Below are 16,587 nucleotides of genomic sequence, written 5' to 3'. Positions count from 1 at the left end.
AATTGGAAAAAAAGAGGAGGGGTAACATCCAAAGACGTTAATTTTTAAATTCAATTTGAAAAAAATAAAGGCTTTGAGTGAAAAATTAAAAGCGTAATTAAGAACTAGTGAATGCTGTTTTTGAATGAAGATGCTTGAGATATTACTTCCCCTCAAGGAATCATGAGTACCGAATAAGATAATCTTGGACGTGAAGACCCCAATCGAAACAAATGCCGAACTCAGCCTACTAACGCCCTCTACCAGCAGCAGCTGGTTGGAGTAGATTTTGTGAATAGAGAGCGACATAGAGATTATAATTCCGGACTCAGATAGGAAGAGGGAGTTAAGAACAAAAATTCATTAATTCCTTTCTATAATATATATTTTAAATAAATATTTCCTAGGTTCACATCATATAACATGAGATAAAAGTACACAGCTCAGAGATAAATATATCTGATTAAACATGCATGAATTGACATTGACTTCATACTTCAAAGTTGTGAAGAGAATAAATTGGCACAATCTCTCATTCCTAAATTGTAAAATAGTTTAGACTATCGTTTTTCCCTAACTTTGTCGAAGAAGTTGGCAAGATTTCCTCTTGAGACGTATATGTCTTGGACGAAAACATCCCTTAAAAAACCTTCAAATCTATTCTTTTAATGAAAATTCAACTGGTCAGTTCACTGAAAATTTTTTAAAACAAAATTTCCTTTATGACTAATCATCTCGGAAGATATCACTACATTCTTGAACTGTCTCAATAGAGATAGTTCTTAGGGATTTCGTTGATTGGTTCTGAGCAGGAACCGAGGTGTTTCATATTGACCAAGGCTCGAGATCTGCAGTTTTCCATCTCCAAGAAACAGGAATTGCTGTAGGTCTTATCGTCGGTTCCACATACTGGGTCGAAGTAGGTTGGGCATATTTTTTGGCAACCCCTGAACAGAAAACCGGCCAGGCATCTTTTCATGGGGACAACGTAGACATGTTTTCTGAAAAAATAAACCGTGAAATTATTTGATGATCATCATTTCTCTTCTTTGACAAAAAATAAGCAATCTTCACCTTAATGTCCAAATAAATGACCAATTTATCGGCGAATTTTGTCTGTGATTATCCGGTTTCTCGGACGAAAGACAAACGATCATATTCCAAATACATAGATGAAAATTGTTCTCAAAATTTAAGGAATAGGATAAAATTATAATCATTATCTATTAAAAGGGTCATCTAGGATTCAAGACAATCAAGACATATGCTATTGACCGGAGCATTTGCGAATTTTGCATGATATACAAGGTGCCTGCGAAGGTCAAATGCGAAGGATTTAGTGAGATGATTCCTCGATGAAAATGACCAGGAGTAGTTCATATAATTTTTTTTTGAAATCGACCCCCTTCCCAAAATGCAGCCTTTGAAAGGGGATGACGAGTTGACAGTTTTCATTATTTTTAAGAGTTGTAAAAAACACTGAGTCATAAAACTATATATAATATGAAGCATTAAGTAACTGGATGTTATTCCCACATTTTTTTTAGCTTTCGTAACCTTATTATTAGGGGTTGAAAATAACAACCCCTTATGATTTTTCTTAAAAAATTGTTTTCGTGGGATAGATTTTCGAAAAATAAAATGCTCTTGTGGTTTCCCATTCAACTCTGGGGGAAAAAAAGTCTCTTGTGAAATTTCGATACAGTCGATACTTTTCTCGGAATAAATAAAAACTTCCAAGCAGTATACGAAGGTCTATATATATTTCTCGAAAATCTATTCCACGAAAACAATTTTTGAAGGAAAATCATAAGGGGTTGTTATTTTCAACCCCTAATAATAAAGTAATGAAATTTAAAAAAAATTTGTAAATAACATCTACTTAGTGCTTCATATTATGTATAGTTATGACTATGTTTTTTGAAACCCATAAAAAAATTAAAAATTGTCCCCTTCCAAAGGATATATTTTGGAAGGGAGGTCGATTTCGAAAAAAAATTATAGGAACTACCCCTGCTTATTTTCATCAAGGAATCATCTCGTCCTTCGCATTTGTTTACAGACAACTTGTATAGTAAAACGAAGACGTTTTAATTGAAAGAGAAGGGTGGTCATTTCTAGAATTCCATGGACTTAAACTGAATAATGACTTTAATATAACCCCGCATCAAGTATTCCCTTTCAACTCTTAGAATTTCCCTTGGAGAGTTATATTGTAATGTAATGTTTTATTACTTATTTCTATTGAAGCAATCTTTTATTGGTTAACAATTTCTTTTTTACATTATCGCTTTCACTATTTGAGCTCTACTTTCGTAATCGATGAAATATTTGGCCATATTGTTATCGATGGAATATTCAAAGAGGATAGTAAACGCGACACCCCTCATTTCTCTTCAAATTCAGAAAATCGTAGCAAAAATTCGGGAAACTGAAAATTTTCATTTTCTACCATGTAAGTACAAATTTTCTGAGAGATTCTTTCTAAACTATATTTATGTATCTCAGCATAAAGATAATACTTACCCACAATTATCTCTCTTCATTTCGCATTCACTCTTATATATTTTGTTGTCTGAACCACAAACATAATTCTTTTCATCTTTACATTTCTCGTTGCAAGAGGCTGTTGTTCTACAATGATGTGGTGCTACGGCTATAACTAGTTGACCACAAGTTTCTTTCTTCATTTGGCACATTGACCTAGGAAAACAGAGAAGAATATGAAATCATTTTCATTGAATGAAAAAAAGAATTATTTAGAAATATTTATGAAACGTTTCATAGTTTCAATAAAATTAGGTATGCAGAAAAAAGATACTTTTATTGTTTATTGAATTGTTTCTGGAAAATTCTGTTCAGCTCATTTCGTATTGAAAATTCAAAAAACGTTGCTACAAATAGGACATGATTTTTCGAATATAAAAACAAATAATAATCATCATAGTTGGTATGAAAAAAATCCCAAAGAGAGTAAGAATTTATCGAATAAAGCAATAAGTTTCAATACTCCTTAATACACTTAGATATTAAGCATTACACTTGAAGAAAAAAATTGTCATATGAATAGTAAACTCTAAATTCTAACTTGATCGAATCGAATTGACTTGCCAAATCGATTAGTATTCAGTAATTGAAAACGTTATTGCCGATTGACGGGGCAGAGAGAAATGGAAATTTCTATTTACTTCAAGCTCACTGAAAGTTCACGAATTCTCAATTATCAGCTGGCGGAATTGATGGAACTTCTACATAAGAAATTGATTTGTATTTTAGAGCCATCTTCAGTGTTCGAAGAGTGAAAGGTATTAACGAATCGCCTGGTTTCCTTTCAGATAATGACATCCCTTCGAACACATGGCATCGGAGATGGTAAATGCTAGTAATGAATGTAACTATTGAGTAGATTGCCCCAATGAAGCTTCACGTTCTACGTTTCTTACACGTACCTCGAACAATCAGATTTTATTAGATGAAACTGGAATGAATTTACAAGATAAGTATCATCAGAAATGATTTGAATGATTCCGAATTGATTTCATTGGTATCTATTTCTTCGTTTCGTAATGGAAGATGGTGAGTGTTGATTCAATAGATAATTAAAAAAAAACCCATTTGAAACATTGAATGTATAACTGAATCAATCAAGTCTACAACAGTCATGCTACGAAAATGAGAAGTTCATCGTGAAATCACATTTTGAAGTTGGTCTAAGAGAGGATTGCACTCTGAACAGGGTATTTTTGTTTTGTTCTCCGCAAAGGGTAGAACTTACCGTAATGAATCTCTTTAAACAAATCTCCTGTACCCTACATTAAAACGATCAAACCGAGCGATTGTTGACTTTATCGGAACTTCGCTTTATGGTAAGAAATTTGCCGAATAGCATGATCGTGCCAGTTTTATGTGCGGAGATAAGTTTAGTTTTTGTAGCCACTTCTTGAACCACTGTTTACGCTTTCTCTGTTTTCTTCTTGGTAAAATTGCAGAAAGAAAACCGAGAATTGCCAAAGCCGTTGCTAGGCCTCAACTGACTTATGGATCAGTTGCCTGATGTTTCGCGACAAAAAGCCATATCAAAAGAATTCAGGCCACTGAAAACAAGCTGCTACGATGTGCAATAGATGCACCTTGGTTTGTCAGGAATAGACAGATTTATAGGGACCTAAAATGGGAAACAATAACGGAATTCACGAACAGAAAAGCAGAGAAATTATTCTAAACAGCAAAAAACCATCCGAATCAAGAACTCAGGAGACTAGTGAACTACGACCCAGAGGAAGACAAAAGGAGAATGCGAATTTACCGAAGGAGACCAAGAGATCAATCAAAAAGAGAGAGATTAAAATGAGAACAGAAACTTATTAATAAATCCAATAAAGTGTTATCCAATAGAGGATAAACACATAAATCCCAGCACGATAGTGTGCGAGAAGAAAATAACTGACCTAGAGATGAACGGTTTATAGGCAAATGCCCGGAACCAATATTCAAGAAGCAGTTAAGGGTTTTTAGTGGGTCTCGAGCTCAGGAGAGTGAGATTCCCCACACTTGTTCCCCCTCAGGAGAGGGTGGTTCGTCTGACTTGCAGATTTTCCCCCTGCTACACCAAAAAAAAAGTTTTTCAAAAGCCGAACAGAATGAAATTCTGTATGAGGGATGGGGTGGAGACCCGGATGGTTTAGATTTCAGATTAGCAATTTGGTCCGGAAGGCTAGGACGATTTATTTATGAAATTTTGTGTGAGGGCTCAGATATGGCTTCGGATAGATTTTTAAAAGCCCGTTATTGCGGTCGAGTTTCAAATTTTTTTCACGAACTCTCTAGCTGACAGGCCTGTTGTCATAAATTTTTCGTTTATAAAAATATTAATCACAAAACATAACTTGGCACATCACTTCGAATTGAAAATTGCGTTGATTTTAAGTTCTACGTTTTACAGAAAAATTGTTTCTGCGTTCTGCTAGTCAATAATTCATCTTCCATATTATGTATGTATTATGTAGTCATTTTGGCCCAATATGTTCAGGGCATTTTAGATTTATTCTCAAAAACTATTTAAAGAATGTACGGATAATTCATAACAAAAACTGGTGATCCCAAAAATAGATCCAGCTTTTTCGCTATCCATGAGATAAGGCTCAATGATGCAAACAATAAGAAGTAGGTAGGTTTATCGACTTGGTGAATCAAAAAACACCCAGAGGAATAAAATAATGCCGTGTCTTCGTGATATGCACTCAACAAGGGGATTATTCAGCGACAAAGTAATCCCTGGAATACACAAGCCGACTATATCTTCTTGTATCTCTTGAACTGAAATCAAGACTTACAAGTCATTAAGTTATCGACTCGACTACTACTTTGAGTACTTCATTCAACCGGTTTTCGAAACTATACAGCTTTGCATACATAAAGTTATAAAAATGTTTATATATGAAAACTGACATATTTACCTATATAGTGCTCCTTTGAGAATCTAGAATTGCCAATCTTTATACGAAGAAGAACGTTAATGAACCTATATTTGCTTGTTTAGATCGTTACTGAGGTAAAGGAGAAATTTATTTCTGGGATTCCAGCTTCTTGGAATCCGTGTATTGTAAAAGCAATAATTAATATCGACGAGAATTCAGAAGTTTCAATCGCTTTTTCGAATTTATAATCGGAGTGGTCACCCATCTGAGTACTCGAACTCACGAATATATTAGAGAAGAGGCTCAATACAGTTCAAAGCCGATTGGACGACTAGTGGTAAGCTCAAAGGCAATTGACAAAAATAGGTCCGTCAGCAGTAAAAAATTTTATAATATTTTCTTCAAATAGCTGCTGGACTATATCATCTTCAGACACTTTATACTTCATCACTGTCTATCTTCAAATTCAATCCAATTTTTTTAATTAATCGATAAAAATGGAAAAAAAGGCCTGGAAACACTTTCAAAACACATTGCAAAAAACAATAGGTCCGTTCGTTCGCATAGGCGGAAGTGTATCACTTTTCTATACTAGGTGTAATTTACACTCGATTTTAGTATTCGTTTGCTGATTGGATTTACACCAGTGTAGTTTATCCACACCTTGTCAAAAGGACGTTACTGTAATCTGCTTCAATGTGAATACGATTAAATTTAAAATTTGCGATAAGTTCATCACTTCACAAAAGGATGAAAAAGTAACAATTCTTCTGAGAAACGTAAACATATATTAAAATAGAGTTTTGAAATATTGGTCATTTTATTTTCAGTTTTTTGATTCTGAAATGCATAAAGTAGTGGGTGAACACTGGAAATTTATTCCTTAGGCTAATTGCAGCCTGAGCGGAAGGATCACTATTAAAACTATTAGGTACCTACCTACTGAAAGCGATATTTTCCAATAAGTAAAAATCAGATGATTGTAATTCCGACAATCAATCGAATACCTTCAAAATTGACGGTTTATGATCAGAAGTTCTTCCATAAAAGATTCCTCTTATATGAAAAAAAAATGGCAGAGATGCAAAAAAACTGATAACGGTACACTGTCTGGGGGTGCATTCAGTGTGCACTGTATCGAGTGACAGTGTAGCACGCAACAAACAAGCGTCCCATAGCTTGTCCGTATCAAGCCGGGTGCACACATGCAACAGAGATTCTAAACATCAGAACTTGTAAAAAGGCGCGTACAGACATAAAAAATTCGTCACGTAACAAGTCTGCGTAACAGCGTAACTGCAAATTACAGAGAAGATGTTACTATGTTACGGTGTTAATCTGTTACGCAGCGTCGTCTAGACTTATTACGCTATGGACTTACACTACGATGTTTTGTTCTATGTCTGCGTACGCATCTTATTAAGCTCTATCAACGCCGCATCAAGGCGTTCCATGGCTTGTAGGTATTGAGCTGTGTATAAACATGAAACAGAACACTGTAACATCGAAGTGATAGTTTGCAGCTTGCACTAAATTTTGCCGACTTCGAATTCCTTGCTGGACACATGGGTAGCTTAGGTTAGATTAGGAACATTTATCCATCGAAAACGGTTTTTTTGTGTTGAGTCGAATTGCGAGTAATGAAGAAAAATGCTTGTAATAAAGAATAAAAAAAAAATATTATTTTTCACCTCACGAGATTAATAGTTTTTTGGTGAAAACTTTTGAATTTGTTGGCCTCTTCTCAATAATATGGAGAGACTGTTTGTTTGCCGACAGTGCAAGAACACTACAGGAAATAGGCTCACCTGTAAACGTTTCCGTCTGATCCACAAACTGGCTCTTCATATTCTTGAGCTGGGCAATCGCTCGGGCAAGGAATGCTCTCCTTCAGTGATGTGCAGTTTCCAACATGAGCGAACTGAATTCCTTTCATACAAGTGGCTTGACTAAGCTGGCACAAATTCTGATAGGTTTGCGCATTGGTACCACAAACGGGGTCGAATTCGTCGCCGCATCTGATTTTGCCACATTTGTTTTTCTTGCTACGGCACTTATCCAAATCAGTCGATGTTACTTTCTTCACCCTGAAAACCAAAAAACTATAATGAAGCAAATGATTTCGTATTCACTTCCGGAAGAAATGGGGAGACATGACGTACAGTCAGGAGCTTTCACGCTCTTGATGATCTGGGCGGTCATCCATCCAGGTATTGGACTCGCCTAATGCTGTTCTTAGTTTTTCAGTATGTACTACTTAAAATTCAGATTCGGTCGATTTAATAACTAATTATATTTTGATGTTATGTGTGATGTTGACGGCGAAGAAATAGATTGGAAAAGGAAGCCAAACATTAAGGAATAACGCTTTACAAAGGACTTACTTGGAAAAGTCATATTAAACAAGCAAGCGACAAAACGAAAGCAGCGATGAATAGACTCTACCCTCTGATAGGAAGAAGAAGCCACATGTCGAAAAAGACGAAACTGAAGATTATTAAAGCCGGTGCTAGGCCTCAACTGACTATGCATCAGTTGCCTGGGGTTTCGCGGCAAAGAAACATATCAAAAGAATTCAGGCCACTGAAAACAAGCTGCTACATGTGCAATAGATGCACCTTGGTTTTTCAGAAATAGACAGATTTATAGGGACCTATAATGGGAAACCATAACGGAATTCATGAACAGAAAAGCAGAGAAATTATTCGAAACAGCGAAAACTCATCCGAATCGAGGAGTCAGGACACTAGTGGACTACGACCAAGAGGAAGACAAAAGTAGAATGCGAATTTACTGAAAGAGACCAAGAGGTCAATTAAAAAGAGATTGAAAAAAGAACAGAAACTTATTGAAAAATCCAATAAAGTGTTATCCAATAGAGGATAACCACATATAAATCCAAGCACGATAGTGTGCGAGAAGAAAACCGACTAAGAGATGAACCGTTTATAGGCAAATGCCCGGAACCAATATTCAAGAAGCAGTTAAGGGTTTTTAGTGGGTCCCAAGCTAAGAGAGTGAGAATCCCCACACTTTTTCCCCCTAAGGAAAGGGTGGTTCGTCTGACTTGCAGATTTTCCCCCTGCTACACCAAAACAAAAACATAAAATTTAATGCGAAATTTGGATGTATTTTCTAATGATATGAGTTCCACAATTACTTTATAATAATCATAATGATTCTGATACCACACAGCTGCCCGAAATGTGAATAATTCTTGAAGCGAGTACAGCTTGTTTCCTCGGAATTGGGATTCACTAAGACCATGTTGTATTCATCAATGGGTTATGAGCCCCACAAATTCGTTCGTGAATTTTTTTGCTCAGAACCTTTGGTAACATGGTAACGCTCTATATTCGTAGAAACAAGCGAGCAAAATATGAAAATAAGTTGGTCATTCCATTTCCAATGCCGAAAAGTTTTTGTTTAGCTGAGTCATTTCGAACTATAGAATCATTTCCTAGATTTCGTTTGGAGTACAAAAAAAGATCCTTCAAAAACACTAGTTACTGCTGTTTATTCCTAAGCAATTGGCGATTTTGAAAGATACCAAATAAACAAAATTCACTATATTCACATCGTTGTGTTGAGTATAAATATTCTCCACTAAAAGTTGTTCTTCTTTATTGTTTTATTTATTTCCATCCATTATTTATATAGTTGCTTGTCTATTTTTTTTTATATGTATTCGTCATTCAGTTCCGCTTTTTTGTTAACTTTTGATAATTATAAGCTATTCAAATTCACGATAAGTAGGATTATGCCTAGTTTTTTGATTTTGCCAAAATTTTCTCTGCACATATTGTAGTTTGGTGAATATAGAATGATTCTTACACTCACCCACAGTTCAGGAGCTGCAATTCACATTCATTGGCGTAAATATATCCATCAGTTCCACATGTTGGCTTCTCAATTTCGTTGGAACAACTTGTAGGACAACTTTTGGTTTCACCAGCTGTTCTCTCCTGAGTACTGCAGAAAGCTAAGGGTACTTCAAACACATGTTTACTGAAAAATAAAGAACGAATCAGATTGAAAAACAACTGTTTTATTGACTGTTTTCTCACCCGCAGTTTTTAGCCTTCATTTTACATACATTGGCATACATTTTGCCGTCAGAACCACATGTTGGTCTTGCATTCCTCCAGCAAGCCTCGCGGCAATGTCTCGTTGTTTGGCAGTGTTTTTTGTTCGTTCTGACGACACCTTGCCTGAAATTATTTTGTATGTTGAGAAACTACATTTAGTTCAATACAAGTGACATATAGAACACCGTATGTAAAGGATGGAGGTGCATCCATCTGTTTCTGAGATATGACAAAATTTGGACATTTAATGAATTTCGAAATTGTCGCATAACTCTTGTATACTATGATACCAAACTTTTTCCCTTAATTCACATTCTCTTGAGAAAAGAGATAATGTCAGTAAGAAAGTGATTCATGAGCTCCTGTTGAGTCTTGATTCACACTTAAGGGTTCCACGTGTGACTACGTCTGCCAGTGGGCAGACACGAAGGATATGATGGATAGTTGTATACTTCTCCAGGCAAAGCCTACAGAGTATTGAGTTTGTGTAGGTCAGCTAAGAGTGTCCCGTGGAGTCATCAGCATCTACGACAGATATCAGTTCTAGGTTGGTGTGTTTTTGGGAGGTTCAGAGATGGCCCTATCCGAGTGACTCAAATTGGGTCGGCTACTATAATACTCAAGAACCATCCGTTTCATTGACCTGTTATTTCGTTCCCTCGCTAGGCAATTGAAAATTCCGATAGTTGGTTTCAGACCAAAAAGCGCTGCAGATGCGCCTTCTCTGGCTGGGACATCAGTTTTCTTGAAGCCTGAGTATCTAGATACCCAAATGAGGTACAGTCTGTTACACCATTCTAAGTGAGAAGTTACATCTAGATTCGCGTACTTGTACCAAATAGGAGTTGCGAGAGATCTAATGGTAGCTTGACAAACCCTTAGGAGTTTTATTGACTTGTCCGTCTAGTCCTATCAAAAAGTTGACTGTCAATAAATCATAATTCAATACAGGAAAAATATTATGAAATATCCAAACTGGATTATCGATTGAAAATAAATCGATATGGATAAGTCAGTTGAGAGATATTCTCCGACCAAACTTTGTGAAACTGGTGATATGATCAGGAATTCTCCTTTTTTCAATAGGTATTATGTATGTGCCATACATAGCTCTGGGGTCACCAGGTAGGCTAGCTTTGCAGCTACAACATTTCCTATGAGGTTTGTAATGTTATCCACATCCGCATGGCTGGCTCCTTTTTTCCGAAAAGTATTATTATCTGTCTATTTGCGTGTGGGTAACGCTTGGTTTTGGGTAGAGAATAAATATCAATTTATTGCTCATCTGGACAGAGGTTTCCAAGTTTTTCGAAATTTGGGACCCTTAGAAATTTTTTGTTCGTCAGGTACGTGGATTTATATTTTTTCCCGCAAAAAAACTCGCAATGCAGCTACATCCTTTATAGTTGGGGTGCCCAAGAGGGAAAATCGGGATTTACTCGAGCGTGTCAGATTAATATAAGGGGAGATAGCTTGGACCATGTAGGGTACTAAAAATTAAACTTGTATATAGGGGGAATTGTCTATGACAGCCTGTCAGAAGAGTAAGAAAAAACGATCATTGTACATATTCGAGCGTGTAAGATTGAGATATAAGTGATTAATCACATTTTGAAAACTATATACCTATTCTGTTAATCTGACAATTTAAACTTGACAAAAATGTGTGGGAGGGCGCCAAACTTGCAAAAAAAACGTCACGTGTACATTCTCGATCACGGTGGCTTTTTTCTTATGTTGAAGCAAATGATTCAAGACTAACGGAAAAAATATAATCTGACAGTTTCATCAAGCCGAAACAATAAAAATTGGCCATAAAGGTCACAAAGATCAGTTTTTTTGAATTATATCATTTCGCGGTCTACAAATTGTTTTCGCACTCATTATAAAAGTTGAAGGGCATAACATTTTCTACAAATTTTGTCCTAAGCAATTTTTTCTACCTTTGAACGTTTTCGAGATATATGGCAATGATATTAAGTACATAAGACTGGGTTTCTACATTGACCTTAGCCTTTCGCATGTGTGGCTAAGCTCCTCGCCCTTATGGCCCTCTAATTCTAAAACGATGAAGGGTATCAAAAATTCCTTCAGTCAAGAATTGTATAGAATTTTATTCTCTACGACTTTCAAAATGAATACAGCAAGGATTAAAAGCACAGGAAGGGAAATATTTAAAAAAAAATGCCTTGTTATCATTATCAAACTGTCAGATTATGAACCTCCCCCCTGATTATTGTCAAATTAAAGGGTCAACATGTATGAGAATATGAAACGCTCGAGTATGAACAAGTAACGATTTTTTTTTCATTTTCAAAGGACCGCTGTGACCTTGCGTCCCGCCCGAATTGTCAGTCCCTTGAATAGTAGCTTCCTTTGAGTCAAATATGTTAATCGTTAATTCTTTTAAGAATATGACACGCTCGAAATTTTTTTTTTACCATTTTCAACGCTTCCATACGGCCAGTCTCAGATTAACAAGAATTTATTATTATCAGAGACACCGAGGGCATATACAGTGTCTTAATCTGACACACTCGAGTATGTACACCTGACGATTTTTTTTACATTTTGAAAACCTGCAGACGTTTTCCCCACCGGTGAAAGTGCATACTTTATAGAACCTTTCTTTCTTTCTACCATCTAATCCTCAACATCCACTAGGTGTTCACGACGCTCGAGTAAATCCCGATTTAGCATCGTCGGTTCCCCAACTATTATAAAAGCGGTAAATATGGAGTTTATCTTCGACGAAAAACTCGACATTTCCTTAGTGATTTTTTTCATTTCGAATATGTTCGAATAGATAGATTTCTTTCTTTTAGATCACTCAACGGTCCGCCACCTGTGTCAAATTTTATAACTGGATTTGGTATTGCTGTTTATTAGAGCAACGTAGAAGATTTTTGATGGTGCCGTGTTTCGGGCGCTTATAAGTACAGTGGGTCGAAACCAGTAGATTATATCTACCTGATCCATTTCAAAGGTAGATCTAATTTTAATCTTCTATAGTGGTACTATCTTTGTTTGTTATTTCATCCCCCTTTCAGTAAAACCCTTTTTGATATTTTATATTTTTTGTTCATTTCCTTTCAACTCACCCACAAGTAAGGAGCTTCATCATACAAGTGCTCTTATATACATTTCCATCACTGCCACAAACTGGGCCGTCCATCGGTGCTTGCTTGCAATCAACTGGGCAATTTTCCCTATGAGCACTTATGTTGTTACATGAACCAAGATGTGACAGTGCAATACCAACCCTGAAAATTTTTTATGTTGTTATGTCTTGCTCTTTTGTAATCTGAAGGCTAGCTCAGAACTAGCACAGAATTTGATTTAATCTTTAATTAAAACAATAATACCTGCAAATTTCAACCTCGAGCATACACCTGTTCAAATATGTTCTTCCATCTGTACCGCAAACAGGATCTTTTTCTCCACCACACCTATGTTCACATTTAGAACCTTGCGCTCTTTGACACAACCCTGGATCTTCAGCTAGGGTGACACCTGAAAAGATGACAGAATCATGTTAATGTTGAAGTATTCACTAGTGTGTTGTGGATAGACTATCAGTACTATCAGTAGTCTTCTATAAATGATTTGTCATATTTTTCAATTTATTTTCGTTTTACGATAGTGTGAGTTAGTGATTCGAGCAGCACAATGTCTTGGGTTGGGTTTTTAGAAAAGGATTCGAACAATATTTGTCCTAGTGACAAGAAAAAATCTTCCATTTTGATGCGCTTTTGAATACTTGTGTACCAATCCTTGGAAAGCTCAGATCCATAGTCATACCAACTGCCTTATGTCACGAAAGCTCATTTTCGTCAACGCTTCATATGCAACAGAAGTCACGTAAATGTTGAAACATAAATTTTTTTCTTTGATTCTATTGATGAGAGAAACGGGTCAAATTCTTTTTGCACAAATTCTGAGCATAATTGGGCGTGTATTTCATGGAGTGAACTGAACGTAGTTTTTTATACGAACATTCGCCATGTGATACCCTCATTTAAAAGGTATCAGTCCAATTATTCCTGAGGTACTTCCTGCACTTGTTAGGAGAATGACTATTTCAGAGAATGACAGGAAAAAAAAATTTTGAGGGTACTTTTAGAGTGCAAAAACCGTTAGCGTTCCTTTAATATATCAAATCCACATTTAAAGTTCCAGGTATCTGATTCCTTCAATATTATGAAAAATCCAATGGAATTAAAATTGGTGAATACTAACAGCGGGTTTCATAAAACTTTCATTGTCCGATCAGCGGTTTGACAGTCATTCGATTTCTAAAACGGAATCACTGAAACCTCTTTATTTCTGGATATATTGAATAAGTAGCAATTGAGAATAATTGAATGGACTTATAAACATCATAATTTGATGCGAGAATAATATTCTGAATGATCATGATTAAATTATTTATTGAAATACCATGTGTTGATTTCCCGATCAAGCTTTATGAAACCCGGGGTAAATAAGTTACTAATTGAAATACTGTCTTGATCGGGTCTGTCTTTTTGGAAATATTTTTCCTAAGGTCAGTCTGAGTATTTCTTGGATTTCAGTCAGTGATGAATAAATTCTGACGGTAACAGAGCTATTCATAATATGCTTTATTTTGGCTTTCTCCTCCCCAGGTAACACACGATGCAAAAATCAAACCGGCAGCTCTAGCATTGACATGAAAGTGTCTCCTCTTTCAAACCGCTAAAAAGATGACACTTACAGAACAGTGCCGAATTTGTCCAATGAGTGCAATTTTCCGAATTCAACCCCACATTTATGAGTTTCTTTAATCCGATAATAGAGCCTCTATATAAGAATCATTTCAGTGGCAACACTTTCTACGTTGCGAAAACTAAGTAGAAAAATCTTCTGCAAAATCAAGGGACAAAAAGAAGAAATAATAAAACATAGTACAATCTCCGGTAAAACGCAGGTACACCCAGAGAAATATTTAAAGAACAAGCAAGCAAAGCCATTTTCATTAAGTCCTTATAGAAGAATAAGAAGAATACGGAGTGTGATTTTTTTCAGAACATAGAACTTACTGCAAGAAAATAATTTCACGAAAAAAGTGTATAGGGAAACTGTGCATATGATGGCTTCCTGCCTCTGATGGCAGACTATGGAAAAGTCTGTTATTATCAAGTCTTATTTTCAACAAATTTGTTCATCAGATGGAATTATTGGAATGTATACGTAGTTACCCGTGAATATGTGCCTTTTAGTGTTTTTATGGTAGTTTATTTTTTCAGGTAAGCGTTCATGTATGAAAGTTGTTTATTATTTATTTATTTTCGAATTATTCAGATGCTTCCAAACTTTGTGTAAAAAATATTTATTCTCTCCTTTAAAAACCCTATAACAATGTTGTACGTATAAACCTTATTCGGTTTGTTGAAAGATATTTGACATGTATGCCTATGATGGCATGGTCAAAATGTTCCTAAGATAGCAAAGAGTGCCATCATATTCTTTGTTTTTGAATTGACAGCTATGGCATCAAGAAGTAGGAGACAACTTTGGAAAGACGAAGATATGGAGGAAGTGCTAAATGGTGTGAAACAATGAAACAAAATGTGATGGGTTGAAAGCTCGTTACTTAAACTTTTAACATGTCATCGACAAGTTTGAGTAGAAGGTTTGCGCTAAATAAATGACCTTCAAAAGGTCGACGAAGGCCTACTTTCACGAATCAGGTGAAAACAGAACTGGTTGAAGAACAATTTAATAATCTATTTTATTTTATTTTCAGTTATGCCATCATATGAACCATATGCGCTTATGATGGCACCCAAGACCAAATTTCGAAAATGTTTTCAATCAGTTCCTTTAAGATGAATGCTGAAATATGCGGGAAAATGGTAGCTACATGGGAGTAACACTAAATATGTATAGTCGACTTCCAAAAAAAAGTTTTTCACTAAGATATTTTGATAATTCGTTAAAGATGCCAACATGGGCACACTTCCCATAATAATCAAGACGGTGGAGTTATTTTTCCATCATATTTTGACTGGAAGGCAAAAAGACAAGAGTGTATAGAGAGTGAAATAACAAACAGTTATTGTTCACAATGTTTGAATTGTTCAATATATTTGAGACTATCCGAAAAATTGTCTTGCATCTAAAGCCCGTTTGCAACAGCCGAGAATTCTCTAGAAAATTTACTCGAGATTTCATGCGCCGTGAATTATGTACTGTTACATACGCACTTTCGGTAGAATTCTCTGTTCAGTTGCGTACTAAATAATCTCTGCCGTTTTCTTGCGAGAATTTTGTAGAGAATTCTCGGCTGTTGCAAACGGGCTTAAGAGAAAAACAGAGAGGGCGTAGAAGAATTGAGACCCGGTATTGAGAGTGCTTATGAAATTGTTCGTCATCAGAGTGCTCGTCTCGTTACTTTATTTTTACCTTTTCACTCCGAGTAAGACTGCATGGACATCAAACTAATAAACATCGGTACAATTCAAGGAGAATCTAACAGTAATCGTTCATTCAGATCTTCACCTTATTCAAATTTTTTCTTATAGCAATTGAACTGAAAAACGAAATGACTTTGGACCAGATATAGAAAAGATTGTCTATTCGAAGATGGAACTTCTCGGAATCCAGTTAACATTATGCAAAGATGAGGTTGATCTGAATTCCTCCATAATGCTCCGTAACGCAGCTTTCGTCTGAATTCTCACACAATAATCACACGGAATGCGGATTATTCGTTTCTCCTCCCAAAACTATGGACACATATTGAGGTTCTTGGCCCCTGTTAATTACGTGTCATTTTTCAACTTCCAAAGAAACTGGTTGAATTCTTATCATAAAGTGTATTCAACTAAGAGAGCGATCGAGCGTGAAAGTCATTTGAATTTCGTCTCACCTTTTCCGCAGGTCTTCTTTTTCATTTCACAGATATTCGGATAAATTACTCCATCCGAACCGCAGACCGGGTCGCCATATCCATGCTGGGTACATATCCGGGGACATGAGGAACTCCTCACCGATAGTATGACTGAAACAAAGAAAAAAGTTGGTCACAGCTCATCGACATATCTGCTTAAATGAGGTTGAAATAAGAATTTATTTGTGTC

General features: G+C 35.9%; 1 protein-coding gene across 1 annotated transcript in view; it reads right to left on the bottom strand.

Moving 5' to 3' along the window:
• Nucleotides 1–346: 346 nt before the first annotated feature.
• Nucleotides 347–16,587, bottom strand: part of LOC123307234 (serine protease inhibitor dipetalogastin) — a 66,840-nt gene continuing 50,599 nt past the window's right edge. The window contains exons 2-9 of the mRNA XM_044889463.1: nt 16,377–16,508; nt 12,850–12,997; nt 12,586–12,747; nt 9,464–9,607; nt 9,237–9,404; nt 7,205–7,483; nt 2,506–2,682; nt 347–980 (exon numbers count right to left, since the gene is read on the bottom strand). Coding sequence (XP_044745398.1) covers nt 746–980; nt 2,506–2,682; nt 7,205–7,483; nt 9,237–9,404; nt 9,464–9,607; nt 12,586–12,747; nt 12,850–12,997; nt 16,377–16,508 — 1,445 coding nt within the window. The 3' untranslated portion in view covers nt 347–745. The remainder of the gene's footprint in view (nt 981–2,505; nt 2,683–7,204; nt 7,484–9,236; nt 9,405–9,463; nt 9,608–12,585; nt 12,748–12,849; nt 12,998–16,376; nt 16,509–16,587) is intronic.

Source organism: Coccinella septempunctata, chromosome 2, assembly GCF_907165205.1.
Source record: "Coccinella septempunctata chromosome 2, icCocSept1.1, whole genome shotgun sequence".
NCBI lineage: Eukaryota > Metazoa > Arthropoda > Insecta > Coleoptera > Coccinellidae > Coccinella > Coccinella septempunctata.
This window is presented reverse-complemented; position numbering and strand designations above follow the sequence as displayed.